Source organism: Tenrec ecaudatus, chromosome 16 (genome assembly GCF_050624435.1).
Source record: "Tenrec ecaudatus isolate mTenEca1 chromosome 16, mTenEca1.hap1, whole genome shotgun sequence".
Classification (NCBI taxonomy): Eukaryota; Metazoa; Chordata; class Mammalia; order Afrosoricida; family Tenrecidae; genus Tenrec; species Tenrec ecaudatus.
The window spans coordinates 103025008-103045980 of NC_134545.1; the positions used below are offsets into that span (position 1 = coordinate 103025008).

Sequence of the window (20973 nt, forward strand, 5' to 3'; positions counted from 1 at the left end):
GCCAAGCAGATCGAATGAAGAACTTTATGATTGTGCCAGCACACTGCTCCCTGGATTCCTTTCCAAAGACTGAGCCGTGACCTGACCTTGGGGAGGACCCCGCCAAATAGCAGTGGGACCCTTGGGGCATTTCAGGAGGGACCCAAGGAGGTGTGCAGGGTTAGGGTTGGCCGATTCAAACCAGTGGTGGGAAAGGGCGGGAGAGTAAGTAAAAGCATTTTACAGAAACGGAAGTTAATGTAACTATTGACCCTATAGTTTTAGCCTTAACTCTGTGGTTTTGTTCTCTCCTGGGCTTGCGGTGGCAGCAGAATGCCAGCTAGATTAATGGCATGAGATTGAGGTGGTCTTTGTGGAGTGCGGTTCCTGGCTCACCACTAGCAGTGGGAGAGGGCTCCCCTGGGGCCAGAACTGTTTACAGGAGTAGAAAGCCCAGTCTTTCTCCTGTGGAGCTGCTGGTGGTTCTGAACTGCTGAGCCTGTGGATCGCAGCCCAGTGCTTAACCACCACACCACCAGGGCTCCATCCCACTAGCCTTGTTACATTTTAATTCAGGACTCCAAATAACCTCCTTACTCCTGAGTGTCCACGCCCTTCCAATGTCTTAATTCCCATCCCACCCTTGTCTGCTCGCCAGGCTCGCTGGGAAGTGGGGACTTGCTAGTTTTGCGTTCAGGTCTCCACAACTGGCCTCCATTCACCTTTGTTATCAACGTCCATCTGCAGTGCACCAACTGCTCTTCTGTTATCTAAACTATGCTGCTTTGCTGTGAGAACCTATGAGGTAGACACGGCCTGCTTCCCATCAGCCTTTAGTGTTTCCTGTCTGCTGGGACAACCTGGGAGGAGCCATGCACCTTCTCTCCCCTGCTTCATTGTTCTTGCTCTTCCCTTGTGCCTGAAGTGTATCTGCTTCCAGTAATCCCTATAACCACTTGAACTCCAACAGTTTCTTCCCCCAAAACTCCAGGAGTTCATGTGGTACCCAAGTAACAGAAGCGTACACGCGCCCTCTCTCTGAGGGCGGGGTGACATGGTTATGGGGACCCAGGGGTGTTTCTCTTAACAGGGCCACTTGTGTTAGCAGGTGTTGAGATGCAGCCTGCTGTAACAGTGAAAAACTGTGGAAAGCCATAGGGAATTTAAAGAAAAATGGTTAGAGACTATGAACAAGGAAATCCTAGTAGAAGAAATATCAGCAGTTAATCTTAAATGTTACATCTTCGCAGTAATGAAAAAATATTAAGCAAAGGATGCCATCACATTCACAAAATTAAAATTTCTAAATCAGGCAAAAGTACTTTAAAACGAGCATTTTCACATATTACTGGAAGAAATCTAACGGGGTCTGGCATTTGTAGAAAGCAATTCGGTATTACCGGTACTTGAAAGCTTTCCATTTTAAAATATTTTGACTCAGTAGTTTTATTCCCAGGACTCTGCCCTAAAGCTACTACTTTTGAATGAAAATAAAATATTGGCAGAGTGGTCATTGTCACCGTGTCTCTTACATGAGGGGGAAATGCTAGGGAGAATTTAAACACCCGCAGTGAGGAAATGCTTCCTGAAGTGCAAGATTATGTAACCATGAAGAATATTTTGAGACCTCTATGGGAAGACACCCATAGACGACACCCAAACAGGAAACAAACATACATTAGTAATGATGCTGTACTCACGCGATTGCTGTTTGCCTACAGACATGCACGCGTCTAACTCAAAAGGAGACCAAACAGGGATCTCTGAGTGGGGGGCAGGGTTAGCGCTGACCACCTGCTCCTGTGCAGGGAGAGTGCCTATTGCACACTGCCCTGGATTCTCTTGTCGACCGGCTCTGTGGGCGGCCTCTGAGAAAGGCAGCCTGGGAAGCCGGGGAGTCCGGCGGGCCTGGACTGTGTGACTTGCCTGAACTGCCATTTACTCAACAGCACAACGGGGCACTTAATTCTTAGTGTACAGAGCCGTCAGGATTCGCCAGGACCATTTCTGTGGTGACCTGGTCCCCCCAGGTGGCTCTGTAGTGTCCTGCATTCGGTCCTGTCCCTCCAGCTTGTGGAGAACGGAACTGTATGCACCATCGATGACAGTCGAGGATACAGTCCCCCAGATCATTCATTGTCTGTGTGCATGGTTTGGATAAGTAATCAACTCCCTCCCCTCGCCCCCTGGGCCCATGATTGTGGACTCAGTTCCAAGTCCTGGCTACCCGTGTGCTTCGAGAACTGGGTTCCACAGGGTTTTCCTGGCCGTAATCTCAGACAAACAGATCACCAGGCATGGGTGGGTGCATGGTGTTACACTGGGCGCATTTGGACTGGCAGCCTTTTAGTGTGTAGCCCTGAGCAAACTATTTGTACCACCCAGTGACCTTCTTGCACATAGTCAGCTCACTGCCCATTCTGACTCAACAGTGACCAAGTAGACCAAGTAGAACTATTGGACCAAGTAGAACTACCCCTGTGGGTTTCCCAAACTAACTCTACAGGAATAGAAAGCCTCGTCTTTCTCCCACGGAGCAGCGTGTGGTTTCAAACTGCTGACATTGCAATTGGCAGCCCAGTGTATAATGGAAGCAGTTGCTGTTGTTTTGTCCCAGAAGTCAGAAATGAGCAGTGGCTTTCTGTATTTCTTTGCTTGATGGGAAAGGTATTCTCCTGAGTGTGAACTAGTCACTGGGCATCTGGGAGGCCATTCCTCAGCCTTTATTTTCGGGTCTGGGACTGGCTCTGTTTCTGTGATTGCAGTAGCCCACCCCATACACAGTCTTGCAGTGAGCCAGTGTCTTGCCCCTGCGCCCCTAATGCCATGGAATGTTGCCTCCCACCTGGGAAGATTCACACTTGTCCTTGTTCAGAAGTCTTCTAAAGGCCTTGAGTTTAAAGCTGTTCATGAGTCGCTGAGTTGCAGGCAGTAAGTTCAGTTGTGCACAGCCTTAGTACTTTATTGGTACCTCAATCACTTTTTAATACAGTACTGCTAAGAATCTCGCTTTAATATATATCCTCAAGTGAATGCTTTCTCATGACAAGTTTTTTGTTTTTAATTTTAGCTACTGACCTGCTTCTTGCCTGGAATCCCATTTGTTTGGGCTTGGTCGAAGGTGTGATTGGGAAAATCCAACTTCATTCAGGTATGTTTCTACACACACTTTTAACATGGAGTTCTAGAAAACTTCCTCTTGGAGAATAAATGTTGATTTTGTCATTTTCTGACTACTTTGCCTTACCTTTAAACCAAACACACTGCCATCGAGTCGATGCCAAATCATAGTGACCCTAGGGGACAGGATAGAACTGCCCTGTGAGCTTCTGAGACTGTCACTCTTTATGGGAGTAGATAGCCTCACCTTTTCCCCTTGGGCCTGCTTGTGGTTTCGAACTGCTGACCTTGCAATTGGCAGCCCGCCCCGTAATCATCAGACCACCAGAGTTTATGGGTCTGCCTAAAGGAGGTATATTTTTATTGAGATATCATGAAATAAAAAGAAAAACTTTAGAGAAAACGACACATAATAATACAATCATTTCTTTTGTTTTGAAATGTGTTTATTAAATGCCTGCTCCGTGTCAAGAATTGTTTTGGTAGCACATGATATTTGATAAAGAACAGACCCATTCCCATCCTCAGGGAGTTTAACGGGGCAGCAGGTATTGATGAATGTATCACCAAATAAGCATATAATTATTTGGTTATGTTTTTGAAAGAAAGATACCAAATGTGATGATTCCAAGGGAGAGAATAGTAAGAGTGAGGTGGAGGGGTAAGCCAGGTGGCCAACATGATGCAGTCAGGAAGTTTGGGAGCCATTTCCAGGGCAGGCACGTTGGTGGGCCTTTGAGGTCATTCACCAAGGCCCTAGATCCTAGGCTCCCAAACTTGGCTGGTCATTGGGTTCATGTGGGGACCTGGGATCTACAGATCCCCAGGCTCTGTTTGCAACCCCATGAATCAGAATCTCTAGAGGAGGAGCCCAGAGGCCCAGGAGCCCAGGCACCAGATCTCCAGGTGATTCCAATCATCAAGCAAGTTTGAGAACCGAGGCTCTAGATCAGCAGTTCTCAACCTGTGGGTCTCGACCCCTTTGGGGGTTGAACGACCCTTTCACAGGGGTTGCCCGATTCATAACAGTAGGACAATTACAGTTATGAAGTAGCACCGAAAATACTTTTATGGTTGGGGGGTGACCACAACATGAGGAACTGTATTAAAGGGTCACGGCATTAGGAAGGTTGAGAACCACTGCTCTAGATCTTAAGTTCTGAAACTTTTGGGCCTTCTAACCTCTTTTCAGGAAAAAAAAAATTATTCAGTACCCTCCTGGCAGTTAAGAACGTTTGTACCCTAGCCCATCATCCAGGACAGTGTAGATTATCTGCTTTTGTAGCCCCCTGGATAATTTCAGCACCCCCCTAGGGAGCCGTGTCATTGGGAAACACTTGTGCCTTGGGCTCAGAGAGGATTTTGTCAGTGGGAAATGCACCCCACCTACTGCTCTCAAGTCCGTTCTGCCCCATAGCAACCCTGTGGAGCAGAGTGGGACTGCTCCATTGAGTTTCCCAAGGTGCACATCCTCACAGAAGCAGTCTGCATCCTCTGTCCTCCTGTGAGGTGGCTGGCGGGTTCGAATGGCTGGCCTTTTTGGTTCGCCACCCAGTGCTTAACTCATCGTGCCACCAGGGGTCCTTGTGGAGATACTGTAGGTGCTAAACAGGCGAGTGCACAAAAGGCAGAAGCACCGAATGAAATCATTGAGACCACTGCACTTAAATGTCTCCCTGGCTCAACTTCTAGCCAAACAGGCAAGCTGAGGCCTACACTCCTTAGTAGTCAGTCATGGGAGATGCAAAGAGCAGCCGCTCCCAGGAAAAAGCTCCTAGACCTGAAGGGACAGGACAGAAGGACAAATGGAAACAACTAACACAGGAGGAGGGAAGCAGGCTGTCACATTATGGAGACTTCATTCAATGTCACAAAACAAAATGAGCGTGAATTGTTGAAGGGGAAATCAATTTGTTCGGTAAACTGTCACTCAAATCACAGTAAATAAAGACATAAAAACTGATTTCCCTTGGCATCCCTTTTAGCATGCGTTTGAACTGTGGGGGGCTTTCCCATTATTGCTATATAATTGCAAGGTTATCTACCACTGGTGCACTTTCTTTTAAAATCAAATTATTGAGCATTTGGGAGGCAGGTTGATTTTTTTTTTGCACATGAAGAAAGCATGCATTGCTAGAGAAAATCTCATTTTGGTTAGATTCCTCGGTTGGTTTTTTAAATGAATTTTTATTAGGCAATATTTTATAGCTGCAAAAGGCTGATTATCAAAGATGCACTGCGTTAAGCTATTATAAAGCAAACACACACATACATCTTCCACATGAAGAAATGGAACACGGTGATTTTGAATTTTCTGCTTGATTTTCTTTACAGCCTTTGTTACTTATGTTGTCTTGTAAAGGTTTGTATTCGGGGCTTTATATAAATGCTTTCTGTCATAAACGGCACTCTTTCAGCTGGGCTCTAGGAGTCACTGCAGTGACCACACAGAGCCCACGGACAGCGCTCATGGTTGAAGGGTGTATTGTGGATGTGAACAGGCTACACGTTAGGTGGAAATGCTCGGAATAGAGTTGTTCGTTCCAGAGTTCTTTTAGGTCTTGGGAGTAAATGCCCTAAGTGCCCAATGCCACCCTGCTCTAAGTTTCCCCCGCAAGGTACCCGACTCCCCTTGTTAAATGCCCAGAGGCCCCCAGCTGTCCCACAGCACTCAGCTTTTACTTGTTCTGTGCCCTGGGAAGTCCACCACTCTGGCTCAGGCTGTGGTTTTACAACTGCCCCTGCACTGTGCCTCCGGTGTCACCGCTGTCCCCTGGGCCAAGGAGGTCCAGTGTCCTCAAGGACGCGCTCCTCTCCTGGTGTGTGTGTGTCTCTCTCGATGCGTTCCTCTCCCTCACAGCTGAACAGTGTAACACCAGGCCCATCAGGAAAAGGTCATTGGTTGGGAGTGACGGGCACTGTGCTGAGAGGAGCCCCATTAAATAACTCACTGCCCTGCAACATGATATTAAAGCTGTGGGTTTCAGAAATTTTATTTCCCACTCAACTCTTCCGTTTTGAGGTTTATACATGGCGATACATGAAACTCGGCTCGCTTTTCCAGCTGTACACAGTTGTCCGTTATAGACTCTATCACAGTTCAGCCTTCTGTCATTCGGCAAGGAGCCCTGGGGCCTTGTGGTTGTGAGCTGGGCTGCTAGTTGCAAGGTCGGCAGTTTGAAACCATCACCAGCTCTTCGGGAGAAAGAGTGAGTCGTGGAAGCCTGCAGGGGCGGTTCTGCCCTGTCCTCTAGGGTTGCTGTCAGTCGGCATGGACTGGATGGCAGTGAGCTTGGTTTGGTTTGGGTCTATCATTAGGCAAGTGGGTTGGTTTCAGTTTTTGTTATTGCAAATAATCCTGCTATGACATTGTTGTGCGTTCTGGCTCTGCTACTCTTTAGAAGGGGAAGAAGGTCCCGCTGTGTCATTCAGACACTGTTTAACCTTGCTCATCATGTATGAGTAGGATGACTTCATTGTATGAGTAGGATGACATCATTGTATGAGTAGGATGACGTCATTGTATGAGTAGGATGACATCATTGTATGAGTAGGTTGTGCATCAGATCACGATGGGTTGGAACTAACTCAATGGCATCTAACACCAACAATAATTAGCAGCTATTCCTACCCATTCACTTTCATACGCATATGCGCACACATATATTTTGCCATTGGTCATTTAAATTCTTATTTTAATAATGATATTTTTAAAACACTTTTTTAGAAGTTTTAGGTTTATAGAAAAATTGTGCAGAAGGTATAGAGCAGTGGTTCTCAACCTTCCTCATTCTGCTACCCTTTAATACAGGTCCTCATGTTGTGGTAAAGTTATTTTCGTTGCTACTTCATAACTGTCATTTTAGTGCTGTTATGAATCAGGCGACCCCTCTGAAAGGGTTGTTTGACCCCCAAAGGGGTCGCGACGCACAGGTTAAAAACTGCTGGTTTAGAGGGTTTTCATAATATCTTTCTTCCTTCTCTACTCCCTACCAAATTCCAAGTCAAACTCACTGATGTCCAGTCAATTCCGACTCACAGAAAACCCTGTCGGACAGGGTAGAACTGTTCCTGTAGATTTCTGAGACTGTACATTTTTACAGAAGTGGAAAACTTCATCTTGCTCCCTCGGAATGCGTGATGGTCTCGAACCGCTAACCTTGTGTCTCTAGCAGCCCACTGCTGTGACCCACTGTGTCCCCAGGGCTCCTCTCTATCCCCTGCAGTTTCCTTTATTAGCATCTTGAATCCGTGTAGTCCAGTTGTTAGAATCGATGAACCAAATGCCTACATTATTACTGACAGCTGAAGTCCACGGCTCACAGGAGGGTTCATTGTATATTGGACAGCTCATTAGGAGCTCTGTTGGCATCCTGGATTAAGCATGGGGCTGCCAACCAGGGCGTTGATGGTTCCAACCCACCAGCTGCTCTGGGGGAGAAAGATGTGGCAGTCAGCTTCTGGAAGGATTTTCAGCCTCTGCAGCCCACGGGAGCAGTGCTGTCATGCCCTGGAGAGTCTTTGGGGGGGGCAGATGGAATCAGTGACAACAGGTTGTTGGGTGTTTGCTTGTTTCCGTAATTAAAATAGGATTTCGGGGTTTTTTTGGTGAAAAGCTTATACAGCAAGTTAGGCTCCCATGTGACCAATTCCACACAAATTGATTATTAGGTTACATTTCCCAAACCATTTTTTTAATCTGTCTTCAAGCTGAGAGAATCATTTCCTAGCTAGTTGTGCTGCTCTAAAATAAATTTTCAGTGATGGGCGTGAAACCTGTGAGTATTTTCTCTCCATTTGTGCACATCTTGGAGCAGGGAAATGACTGCTGGGATGAGTAAGAGGCCTGGGTTTAAGCTCTTGTCAAGCTTTGAAATCCAGGGGAGGTTAGTCCACATCTCTTTCATTGCTTCGTCACTGGGTTTAAACCACCCCTGAAGCAGAAAGGTTTAGAACAACAGCATTGAATACCGTCTCATGGTCCTGTGAGCTGATCAGGTGGCTGGGTGCTGGCTGGAGTCATTTCTTTGGTAGCATTCAGCTGGGAATTGGGTTGAGGTCGGTTTTTCCTTCACGTGGCCTCTGGCCCCACGTGGCTCATTCCACAGGGCCTCACCTTTGTCGTCGCTCCTGGATAACGTGAGCATTTTTTCAGAGTGGTGGTGATAGCTGGGTGCCACAGACAAGCCCCAGTGTGCTAGCGCTTATCCATTTCTGCCTGTCACCGAGCGTGCTAACATCCCATTGGCCAAAGGAAGTCTCCTGGCCCAGCCCACAACCAATGCCGGAGGGCAGGAATCCCAGGGAGGAGGGAGAGGGAGGCACTGGTCGGCACTCACCAGTGTGACAGTCAATTGCTGCTTGTTACGAAGCAGTAAAAACAACTGCTCTCCCTCCTGATTCCTGAGGGGCTCTCAGTCAAAGGGACAGAGTAGCTCAAAGGACAGAGGGGGCCGTCTCCCAGCCTTCCACTGAATTCCTGCTCTTTTTCCTCCGTGTGGTTACATCACTGCTCAGGTTCCTTGTTTGAAAATGTGGCAGAGAGGGAAACAAAGGCAAATATTTTCACGGGCCCCTTACCCTCCACCCTCCCTCATCTTGGACAGGAGCTGACTGACCCCCATTCCTGCACCTGTGACGCACCCATCTGACTGGTCCTGTTTGCATGCACTTCCTCATTCTCTGCCTGCTGAGGCCTGATTGTCCGAGGAAGTGACCAGGCCCAGAGGGTGGGGAAGAGAAACGGGTACATTCCAGCTCCAGGGACTTCTCCCCAGGGAAGCATTGTCTAGGCCCAGGAAGATGAGGGGAGAAAGTGCCTGTCCTTCAAATCTCCCTCTCCTCACTCCCGCCCTGCTCCTATGTACATGACATGCATGCACTCCAGTAGACGTCACTGACGGGCTGAGGGGGGACCGCTGTTCTGTCTCTGAACCCTGAGCTCAGGGGACTTCACAACCTCACAGCACCCAGGTGCTTATTATAAAGCAGGATGTCAAGAATTTTCACTCATTTAGTGTTGCTAACAGTGTAATGGTCCTTTGATTCTTGGCTTTCAGTTAGGGTAGAAATAGTCCATTCTCCAAATGTCACTGACTGGGTACCCAAAGCCCCACACCCATGGCCTCTGTGTCAGAGAGAGTTGACAGGACAGAGTAGGACTGCCCCATGGGACTGCTGAGGCTGTGACTCCTTATAGGGCAGCTGGTGGATTCCAACCACACACTTCACCCCCTGGGCCTATCCTGAGGTGGAGTGATCCCAGAGGGACACGCATTGCTTCCTTAAGCGTGTTTTGTGTCAGTCACTCTTTTAAGTTGCCCTTCTGTAACTTGAAGATGCTCCTGGCCCCAGAGTCGTTACTGTGCAGATTCGCCGTTGTCCAGGAGAAGTGCTCTGCATGGCTCTGGGCGGCACCCAGCTGCTCTGCCCACTACTGTTGAGTCCATGTCAACTCATCGCGACCCTATAGGACAGGCAGAACTGCTCTTGAGCTTCCGAGGCTGTACTGTTCAACTCCTCTTTTTTCCTTTGCCTCCCCCATCCTCTCACCCTCGTGACCCCTTGATAAAGTATAAATTATTATTATTTTCATATCTTATGCCACCCGCTGTCTCCCTTCACCCACGTTTCTGTTGTTCGTCCCCCTGGGCAGGGGCTATACATCGATCATTGTGATCAGTTCCCCTTTTCTCCCCTACCTTCCCCCCATCTTCATGGTATCACTATTCCCATTACTGTTCCTGAGGGGTTTATCTGCCCTGGATTCTGTGTGCAGAGAGCTCTTTATCTGTACAAATAGACATGCTCTGGTCTAGCCAGTTCTACCCTAGTAAGGTAGAACTAGGGTCATGATAGTGGGGGGGGGCATTAAATAATTAGAGGAATGTTGTTTGTTTCATCGGTGCTATACTACACCCTGGCTGACTCGTCCTTTTCTTGTGACCCTTCTGTGAGGGGAATGTCCAGTTTTCTACAGATGGGCTTTGGGTCCTCTCATTTGCATCAACGTTTGCATCAATGTGATTGTTTGTTTTGGGTCTTTTTTTTTTTTTTTTTGCGTCTTCTGATACCCGATCCTGTCGACACCTCATGATCACACAGGCTGGTGTGCTTCTTCCAGGTGGGAAAAGCCCCGTCTTTATCCGAGGAGTGCTTGCTGGCTTCGAACTGCCCACCTTGCAGATCACAGCCCAACGCATTAGCCACTGTGCCACCAGGCTCTTTCTGGACGGTACTCAGCATTGTTAATGTGACTCTTATTTTCCTTTCGTTTAAATGGTACTGTGGGGGGTCAGATATTTTAGAGAATTGTTTAAGTATTAAATGTGCAATTTTGAACAAAGTTTAAAGTTGGACAGATATTTTTCTCAGTGGTGTTAAGACTTGTTGAAGCTGACCTATGGACGTGTCACTGAGAGACAACACAGGTGTATGCAGACAGTAACATTGGCAGCAAGAATGTACCGGTGGCATTTGTGCAGGTGTGTACCATAACCTGAGTGCCCCACCTACCCAGCATCTGCCTGCAGGACTTGCAAGGGTTTTTTCTTGTGCTGCCCTTTGCTGAGAAACCACTTCCTCTCAGCCAGCCCTGCTAAGAATTCATTTCATTAACTTCGGTGCTTAGAAAATCTCCCTGCAGGCCTGGGGCTTGCCTGCCTGTGATCTCCTGCCCCGACTCTGGACATTAGCAGGCAGGTGGATGTGCAGGTGATGCTGGGCAATGTAGTTCTTTTTTTTAAATCATTTTATTGGGGGCTCATACAATTCTTATCACAATCCATACATCTATCCATTGTATCAAGCGAGATGTAGTTCATGGCATGCTGCCCACCACTGGCAGCTGCAGTGTGTCTGGCATGGGCTTGGCCAGTTAGGATTCGTCTGAGAAACAGGAAGTGGGAGGGGCATGTGACGTGACAAATAGATGTGCCGTGGTTGTGCCGTTGAATGCCTGATGCCTCACGGGACAAGAGTAGAATTGTCCTGTAGCATTTCCAAGACTAACCTTTTCTCCCCCCTTTTTATTGTGGTTTGCATAAAAGTTTACAGAGCCAATTAGCTTTCTGTTCAATAGTTGATACACATTTTGATTCATGGCATTAATTACAATCTGTCTAATACAATGGAGGACTCTTCCCACTTCTTCACCTTTTGGTCCACGACTCATCTTTACGGGAGCAGATTACCGACTCTCTTCAAGCTGGTGGGCTTAAACTGCTGACCTTTTAGTTCCCAGTAAGCACTTTAACCATTGCGCCACCAGGGCCCCTGATAGAGGGAGTAAAGAAGAGTGACTCACACTCACAGTCCCACTCGAAGCCAAAGAGAAGTAAAACTCGGTGAAAACCAACCGTTTGGATGGCCCTGCAGCAGGAGCCTGGTGGCGTAGTGGGTTACTACACTTAGGCTGCTAACCACAAGGTCAGCAGTTCGAAACCCCCAGCAGCTCTGCAGGAGAAAGATGAGGCTTTCTCCTCTGGTAAGGAGCTGGTCTGGGAAACCCACAGGGCTCCCCTGTGGAGAATAAGCTGGCCAGGAAGACGGGCTGTGTGGCTTTTGTTCACTCTGTGCCCACCCCGCCCCTCCAGGAGCCCTGGTGGAGCTGCCCACTAAGCATTGAACTGCAGCCCCCAAGGCCGGCAGTGCACACCCACCCACTGCTCCGAAGGACAAGCGTGAAGTAAAGGTTGACAGCCTTGGAAACCTGATACAGGTTTCAAGTGGAAGGCAGTGAGTGGGTTTGGTGTCCCCCTCTGGCAGGGCGTCCCCCCCTCACAGCAGGGGTTGATAAAAAATGTTCCACAAAGGTGGGCCTTTAAAAAAAATCATTTTATTGGGGGTTCTTAGAACTCTTATCACAATCCATATATACATCCCTGTGTCAAGCACATTTGTACATATGTAGCCATCATCATTTTTAAAACATTTTCTTTCTACTTGAGCCCTTGGTATCAGCTTATTCCCCTCCCCCCTCCCACCCTCTCTCCCTCATGATCCCTTGATAATTTATAAATTATTGTTTTTTTCTTGTCTTATACCAACTACTGTCTCTCTTCACCCACGTTTCTGTTGTCCATCCCCCTCGGTGAGTGGGAGGTGGTAATATGTCGATCATTGTGATTGGTTCCCTCTTTCTCCCCCTAACCTTCTCTTTACCCTCCCAGTATTTCTACTTTCATTATTGGTCCTGAAGGGTTTATCTGTCCTGGATTCCCTGTGTTGTGAGCTCTTGTCTGTACCAGTGTCCATGCTCTGAGCTACCTGGATTGGTAAGGTAGAATCAGGGTCCCTTTAACAAGTCTCTATGGAGTGCGTGCTGGAGACTGCCACGGAATAAGACTGAGCCATGAGGGTAGAAAGGAATGGGGGAGAACAGTGTTCTGTGGTCGCAGGCTTACGCACTGAAGAAAAGTATGGGGACTGTGGCATCCACAGAGGGCCCGACGTGGTGTGTGTGTGTGTGTGTGTGTGTGTGTGTGTGTGTGTATGCACTCTCGGGTGCACCTGTTCATGAACATGTAGTGTGTTTAAGTGCTTCTCGCCTGCACCTGTGTGTATGTGTGAGTTCCTGTGTGTGTGTGAGAGAGTGGCTGTGTGTGTGTGTGTGTGTGTGTGTGCGCGCGCGCACGAGGGCGCCATATGTTGGAGTGGAAGAGAGCTGAGAACGGGGAATAAGGAGAGAGAGTTTCCCACACGACTGATGCATCTCTTCTATGGATTTTTTGCAGACTTAATGTAGACATGTCATGTAGACACATCTTTACAATGATATCTGAGGAGATTGTGAGCTGGAAATTTTAAGTGAATCACAAAGCTCTTTTAGTTTAAATCTGTTGTGAAGAGGACAAGCCAAATTTAAGAAGAAAATGAGCTCAGGGAGAATCAGCTGAAGTTAAAAAGCAAACCCGTTCCCGAGCAAAGACAGGTACATTCAGGAGTAGTTTGAGGAGAAAATTGTCAGGGATCTTGATTGATTTGGCAAAAGAGGCTCTTGGTTAGTAACTAAGTGCATTACTGCTCAGTGCAGACACAGGTCACTCAACTAGACGTCGTTCATTAAGGGGGTGCCTGCCATCTGCTCTTCCCCCTTTGCTCTGGTGACGACGGCTCAGCCACTCACATGGCAAGAGGCAGGGTGCTTGGATCTGAAAAGTGTGAGTTGGGTGCTTGCCGTCTGTGGAAACTTTCTCTTGATAGGATTTCATGGCATAAAGTGTTTTCTGTTTTCGGTATGAATGAATTGAGTGTCATGAACACTGCTTCTGTCCTTTCCATAGAGGCCTTTGGAAAATGCCGTTTCTCTAGAGAGAAACAGAGAGCAGGAAGGCCGGGCCCTGAGAGCTCTGGATGTCCCTGGGGCCCGCCTTCTCTATCATCCTTCTCTTTAAATAGAAGTTTTTGGCAGCTCAGATGATTAAAAACAGATAAAGATTGTGATGGTTGTAGAGCTATGAATTTATGAAAACCATTGAGATTTATATTTTGAATGGGTGAAGCTTATGAATGAGTGAATAAATAGATAAAGCTCTTGAAAACAAAACAGGATAGCTCTTTGGTACAGACGGTTTTTACTTTTTAAAAAGTCAGTTCTCTTTTCTTTGTGCATTTTATTTTGTTGTTGTCATTGTTGAGAATATGTGCAGCAGAACACAGACCAGTTCCGCAGTTTAACACACCGTTCAGTGACATGACGTTCTTCAAGTTGTTCCGCCATTCTCATGTTCTTTTGTCTGAGTTAGAGGCCCTGGTGGTGTAGTGGGTTATGTGTTGGGCTGCTCGCCTCAAGATTAGCAGTTCAAAACCACCAGCTGCTCCAGGAGCGAGAGATGAGGCTTTCCACTTCGGCAAAGACTTAGAAACCCACAGGGGCAGTCCTATGGGTTGGAATTGACTAGACGGCGGGGAATTTGATCTTGAGGGGTTTTCCCCCTAGAATTGTACTCCTTCGTTAGCAGAAACTCCCAGCACCCTAAGGTTTCTATCAAGGTGCTAGTGTCAATTTGATTATGTATAGCATAATGTTTTTGCTAGTTAAACTAAACTGTTACTGTATATACTCGTGGATAAGCCAAGTTTTCAGCAGATTTTTAAAATAATCATTTTAGTAGGGGCTTGTACAACTCTTATCACAATCCATCCATCCATCCACCATCCATTGTGTCGAGCACATTTGTTGCCATCATCATTCTCAAAACGTTTGCTTTCTACTTGAGCCCTTGGTATCGGCTCCTCATTTTTTCCACTCCCTCTCTGTCCTCCCCCTCATGAACCCTTGATAGTTTATAAAGTATTATTACTTTGCCATGTCTTACACTATCCGTCTCCCTTCACCCACTTTTCTGTTGTCCGTCCCTGAAGGACGGGGTTATGTGTAGATACTTGTGATAGATTCATCCTTCCTACCCCACCCTCTCTCCACCCTCTCGGTATCACCACTCTCACCACTGGTCCTGAAGGGATCATTTGTCCTGGGTTCTCTGTGTTTCCGGTTCCTGTCTGTACTAGTGTACATCCCCTGGTCTAGCTGGATTTGTAAGCTAAAATTGGGATCATGATAGTGGGGACAGAGGAAGCATTTAGGAACTGGAGGAAAGTCGTATGTTTCATCCTTGCTACCTGCACCCTGACTGGCTCATCTCCTCTCCACGATCCTTCTGCAAGGGGATGTCCAGTTGCTTACACATGGGCTTTGGGTCCCCACTCCTCATTCCCCCACATTCTCAATGATATGACTTTTTGTTCTTGGATGCCTGATAACATTATATCAACACCTTGTGATCACACAGACTGGTGTGCTTCTTCCATGTGGGCATTGTTGCTTCTCAGCTAGATGGCCACTTGTTTACCTTCAAACCTTTAAGACCCCAGACCCTATATCTTTTGATATCCGGGCACCACCAGCTTTCTTGACCACAGTTGCTTATGCACCCGCTTTGTCTTCAGCGATCATGTGGGGAAGGTGAGCATCATGGAATGCTAGCTTAATAGAACAAAGTGTTCTTGCATTGAGGAAGTATGTGAGTAGAGGCCCAATGTCCATCTGCTACCTTAATACTAAACTTTTAAATATATGCACATAGATCTATATCCCCATCACCAGATACACATATAATTACACATGTACATGCCTGTTTTTTAGACCTCTATAAATGTCCTTTTCCACCTAGGTCTTTCCTCTTTTTCCTTTTGCTTTCCTCTTGTTCCGCTGTCATGCTGAGACTTCATTTAGGTTTCAGTAATTCCTCTCAGTCACATTGCCCTTAATCAAATCCTACCAGGCCTCCTACACCCTCCTCGTCACTGATTTTGGATCACTTGTTGTTCCCTTGTCCCTCCGTTTGTTAATACCTACTTCCTTTCCCCAGCCTTTCCCTCTCCCATGTTCCCATGGAACTGTCAGTCCCGTTGTTTTCTCCTCCAGATTGCTTATCCAGCCTATCTTATCTAGATAGACTTGCAGAGATAATGTATGCACAAAAAACAAGACACAGCAAAACAAAGCAACAAAGAAAACAAAACAGCAACAACAACAAAAAAAAACAATGACAAAAAAAGAAAAGCCTGTAAATAGTTCAAGGTCTGTTTGTTGACCTTTAGGAGTATTTTCTGGTCCAGTCTGATGGGGTGCCACACCCAGGCCCCAAAGTCTATTTTTTTGTATTCCCTGGGGACTCTGTTGCTCTCTTTCCCCTTGCTGTTCTATTTCACTCCCTTAGTGTTTGACTTGGTGTGGTGGGGTCAGATCAGGTGCAATTCCCACACGTGTCTCCAGTGTTCTCCCCATAGGGTTATGGGTCAATGAGGGATGTTGTGTCTCATGGTGAGGCTGGCCATATGGTTCTCTGTGTGCATTGGCTGCTCTGAGAAGGGATATTGTCCTCAAGGCCTGGTGGGCCAGGATGTGCTCCACTCTCTCTTCCTCCCCCTTCATTTGTTCCTGTGTGCTCTGATCAGACAAGTCCCTCTCCTGAGCTGTATCTTCACTGCTGTCCTCTGAAGTAAATTCTTCTGTGGGGAGGGGCGTTTGGCACATTTTTAATGCAATTTTTGTGGTAAAATTAGGTGCCTCAGCTGATATTCTGGAGTATATATGGTACTTGGTTTTAAGATTACTTCAGGAGATTTTTTTGGCTTAAGGTTTAAAGATGATCTCTGGGGAATGGTGTCTGTGGTTTATCCATCCTACATGGCTCCAGAAAGTCCAGAGTCCATGAGAATCTGTTCTGCATGTCCCCGCTCTGATCAGGATTCTACTGTGGAATCTTTGATCAAAATGTTTAGTAACGGTAGCTGGACGCCACCCAGTTCTGGACTCACAACAAAGGAGGCTGTGGTCGGTGGGTGAGTTAGGCACACATTCCACATCCTCTTGTCCTCCTGGATCTCCTCCTTCTTCTGTTGCTCCAGGTGAATAGAGACCTTGTATTGTGCCTTGGGTGGCTGCTTTTAAGCTTTTAAGACACCAGACCCCACTCAATGAAATAGGAGATAGAACAGACACACTAAACATGTTAGTAGGCCAATTAACTTGGCTGTCTTATGAGACTTTGAGCGTAAAACTCAAAAGCAAGGAACCAAATTTCATGAGATGTTTGTTGTACACAGGCAGCTTCAGCTTCTCCGCTCATGATTTTTTGTCATCATTGTAAATATGAGGGGGCTTCAAAAGTTCATGTAAACATTATCTCTTAATTCCACTTTTCCATAAAATTTAAAAAGTCATTTTATCGGGGGGGTCTACAACTCTTAATCACAATCCATCCATTGTTTCAAGCACATTTGTACATGTGTTGCCATCATTTTCAAAACACGTTCTTTCTACTTGAGCCCTTGGTATCAGCTTCTCATTTCTTTAAGCTTTTTGAAGCCTACCTTGTATAGCTACCACACAGCTTTTTACAGGTGTACAACTTACTGACAGCAACTCCACCAATTGGTTATGTAGTACCCTTGGTAAAATTTTCCCATCGCTGTTTGTGCCCCACTTCCCTCCACTCCTCCCTCTTCCACCTTGGTAGCCACTAAGGAACTGGCCCCATACATTTGCCTTTCCTTTTAATGTAAGGTTATACAAGTGATTATTTTGCTCGGCATCATGTCTTCAACTCTATCTGTACTGTAGCATGTATCAAGACATCATCTCTCCTAGCTAGATAGGTTCCTTTCTGTATTTATTCCCTCTTTTATTATTTTTAAAATAATTACAATAAAGTTATTACTAAATCTAGAAGTGTTGTGTTTAAGAAAAGTTAGGCTCGATACATATAGTAGTTTCTTACTTAGATTTGACCATTGTCAGCCAACCCAGAATAGAAAATGAATATTATTTGTTTAATTGACTTGGTTATCAGGTTTTTTACAGGTTTGGGACCCTCTCGTAGACACTGATGGCTTCCTACCTTGAGAGCATCCTATATCACCTCTCAAAGCAGTGATTTCTCTTCATGCTGAGAAACCTGCATCCTGAGTTAAAATCCCGAGGATATCTGTCGTATGTTGGAGTTTAGTAGGTATCAAGTATTAGTCTAGTAGAGTTGCTAGGGAACATAAAAGAAGACATTCTAGGAACTTAGGACGGCAGAGAGGCCATAATTATCTGGCAAATGCACTTTGATACAAGACCTCATTTTGTCCAGCAAGTACCTCCTAAGTCAGACTTAGCTAGTTTTATAGTTGCAAACGAGATGAGCTTTGTTAAGCTTGTAGAAGATTTCTCGCAATGGCAGATCCTGTTGTTGTTGAATTAATTAAATACTTCCTGGTACTGGGTTTTGTTAGCTTGATGCCTCTGTCCTCACACTTGTATGTACCTGCCGTAATGACAGGGAAAGTTTGATCTTTAAGCTCGGCTGTTTTGTCTGGACAGTGCTTGCTTGTTATCACAAAATGTACCTTTGATTTGTGCTTGCACCATCGTGACATGGATTATACTCCGTATTCATTCCCTACATTCCTTTTTTTAAATTAAGAGATCATTTTATTTGGGGTTCTTACAACACTTATAGCAATCCATGTATCAACTGTATGAAGCATGTTTGTACATATGTTGCCATCATTCTTACTTTCTATTGAGCCCTTGGTATCAGCTACCCCCACCCCCTCCACCGCCAACCCCCCCCCCCCCGCAGAACAGTTTCAAATGAGGGATTTAAACTTAGTCATAGGTTCCAAGTGCACCACTTGGTCCTTCTGAAATCCAGCCTGTTCGGAGTTCTTCTTGAGAGATGCTCTCCCCGTGAGTCAGTGTCGCTTTTCCATGGGAACTTTAGTAGCAGCAGAATGAACAGTTGCCAGACAAGCTTCGCTTTGAAAGGTAGGCAGATTAACCGGCTCTTTCATCCCCAAGGAGGAGCGTAGTTGCATAGTAGGTAATGTGTTGGGCCGCTAACCACAAGGTCAGTGAATTAAAACCACCAGCCAGGCTCTCTGCTCCTCCTCGTGCGACAGACAGCCTCCTCTCCCGTTCCCGTGCAGCCCCAGCCACATCCCTGAGGCATGATGGTGAAGGTCGGAGTGAATGGATTTGGCTGCATTGGGTGCCTGGGCACCAGGGCTTCTTTCAATTCTGGCAAAGTGGATATTGTTGCCGTTAATGACCTCTTCATTGATCTGAACTACATGGTCTACATGCTCCAGTATGATTCCACCCGCGGCAAGTTCAATGGCACTGCCAAGGCTGAGGATGGGAAGCTTATCGTCAATGGGAAGGCCATCTCCATCTTCCAGGAGCGAGATCCCGCCAACATCAAGTGGGGCGAGGCCGGTGCCGAGTATGTCATGGAGTTCACCAGTGTCTTCACCACCATGGAGAAGGCCGGGGCTCACCTGAAGGGCGGTGCCAAGAGGGTGATCATCTCTGCCCCTTCTGCCGATGCCCCCATGTTTGTGATGGGTGTGAACCACGAGAAGTACAACTCCCTCAAGATGGTCAGCAATGCCTCCTGCACCACCCACTGCTTAGCCCCCTGGCCAAGGTCACCCGTGACAACGTTGGCATCGTGGAAGGACTCATGACCACAGTCCACGCCATCACTGCACCCAGAAGACCGTGGAAGGCCCCTCTGGGAAACTCTGGCGCGATGGCCGTGGGGCTGCCCAGAACATCATCCCTGCATCTACTGGCGCTGCCAAGGCTGTGGGCAAGGTTATCCCGGAGCTGAATGGGAAACTGATTGGCATGGCCTTCCGTGTCCCCACCCCCAATGTGTCCGTCGTGGATCTCACCTGCCTTCTGGAGAAAGCTGCGCTGCCAAGGCTGTGGGCAAGGTTATCCCGGAGCTGAATGGGAAACTGATTGGCATGGCCTTCCGTGTCCCCACCCCCAATGTGTCCGTCGTGGATCTCACCTGCCTTCTGGAGAAAGCTGCCAAGTGCGATGACATCAAGAAGGTGGTGAAGCAGGCGGCCGATGGTCCCCTAAAGGGCATCCTGGGCTGCACTGAGGACCAGCTTGTCTCCTGTGACTTCAACAGTGACCCCCACTTTTCCACCTTTGAGGCTGGGGATGGCACTGCCCTCAATGACCACTTTGTCAAGCGCATTTCCTGGTATGACAATGAATTTGGCTACAGCAACAGGGTGGTGGACCTCATGGTCCACATGGCCTCCAAGGTGTGAGAGCCCCCTGAACCAGCAGCCTCAGCAACAGCACTAGAGGAAGAGAGGCCCTCACCTGCTGGGGAGACTTTGCCCCCAATTCAATCCCCCAACATACTGAGAATATAACATCCAGACCCCTGAAGGAAGGGGAGGGGCTTAGAGAGCCCGACCTTGCCATGTACCATCAATAAAGTACACTGTACCCAGGAAAAAACAAACAACCACCAGCCGCTCCACAGGAGAAAGATGCAGCTTTCTAGTCCTGCAAAAAGTTCCTGTCTCAGAGACTTACAGGGACACTTCCACTACGCCCTCTGGAGTTGGCATCAGCTCAGTGGCTGCGGTTTGATTTCCGCTTTTAGTGGAAATGGATAGTACAAAAGAAACTATGAAAAAATAAAATAAAAATTTAAAAGCTATGGTTATGTGCGAAGGGGTGGTGGTGGGGGAGAATAATTTTTCAGCTCTCAATTAAAATTAGATAGATGAATTCCAAGAATAAAGATTACTCCCCATTCTGGTGGTCTCCTTATAGGAGAAAACTCTTAACACGGTGTTTGGGTTAGATTTCAGTAATATCCATGGGTTTGGGATTGGTGAAGTTCAGCTCAATTAAAGTCACATTGAAATCTCTGGTTATGTGGTATAGGACAGTTAAAAAATAATTGCATCTAGCCAGGGAAAATGTCATAAAAGTACTTTTTCAAGTTAATAAATACATGAAGGAAAATAACATTTTTGTCAGTCTGGCTTCTTGGTGGGGGTGGGGGATGATATGGACAAGGAAGCCGGGCTTGCCCAGCAAGATAAGAAAACCTGATAGGAAGCCAGCGTGAGCCATGGGACAAGACCAAACCATAGTCCTGGGAAAGGTTTGGTTGCTAGTCTTGAAGAACAAGTGCTTCGCTTGAAAGGGTATTGTGAGGTAGAAATTTTCATTCAAGAAAAGAATGCAAATCTTTGAATGAAAGCCCTTACCCCCGTATTTCTATCTGTGTGACTGTCCACCCTACTGGCATATAAAAGAAATATTGGTCTAAAATATCTACACCCCCCCCCAAAAAAAAAGCCATTTTATTGGGAGCTAATACAGATATCATATGGCTCCATAGTTCAATCACATCGAGCAGTATTGTTCGATTGCTACCACAATCAGTTTCCAAACATTCTCTTCCTTCTTGAACTCCTTGATATCAGCTCCCTTCCCCACTTCACTCCCTAGAAACCCTTATTTTACTTGTGTCTTAATAGGCTCATCAATAATATCTA

The 20973-nt window shown here is 46.7% G+C and overlaps 1 protein-coding gene across 3 annotated transcripts in view; it reads left to right on the forward strand.

Annotated features, from left to right (window-relative positions):
* The window catches only part of INPP5F (inositol polyphosphate-5-phosphatase F), a 100662-nt gene that overhangs the window by 24835 nt on the left and 54854 nt on the right, over positions 1-20973 (forward strand). For all 3 annotated transcript variants that reach the window (XR_012780425.1, XM_075534505.1, XM_075534504.1), the window contains exon 2: positions 3050-3130. Coding sequence is in view for 2 of the 3 variants with exons in the window: in XM_075534505.1 (XP_075390620.1) it covers positions 3050-3130 (81 nt within the window). In the remaining variant the exon portion in view is untranslated. The remainder of the gene's footprint in view (positions 1-3049; positions 3131-20973) is intronic.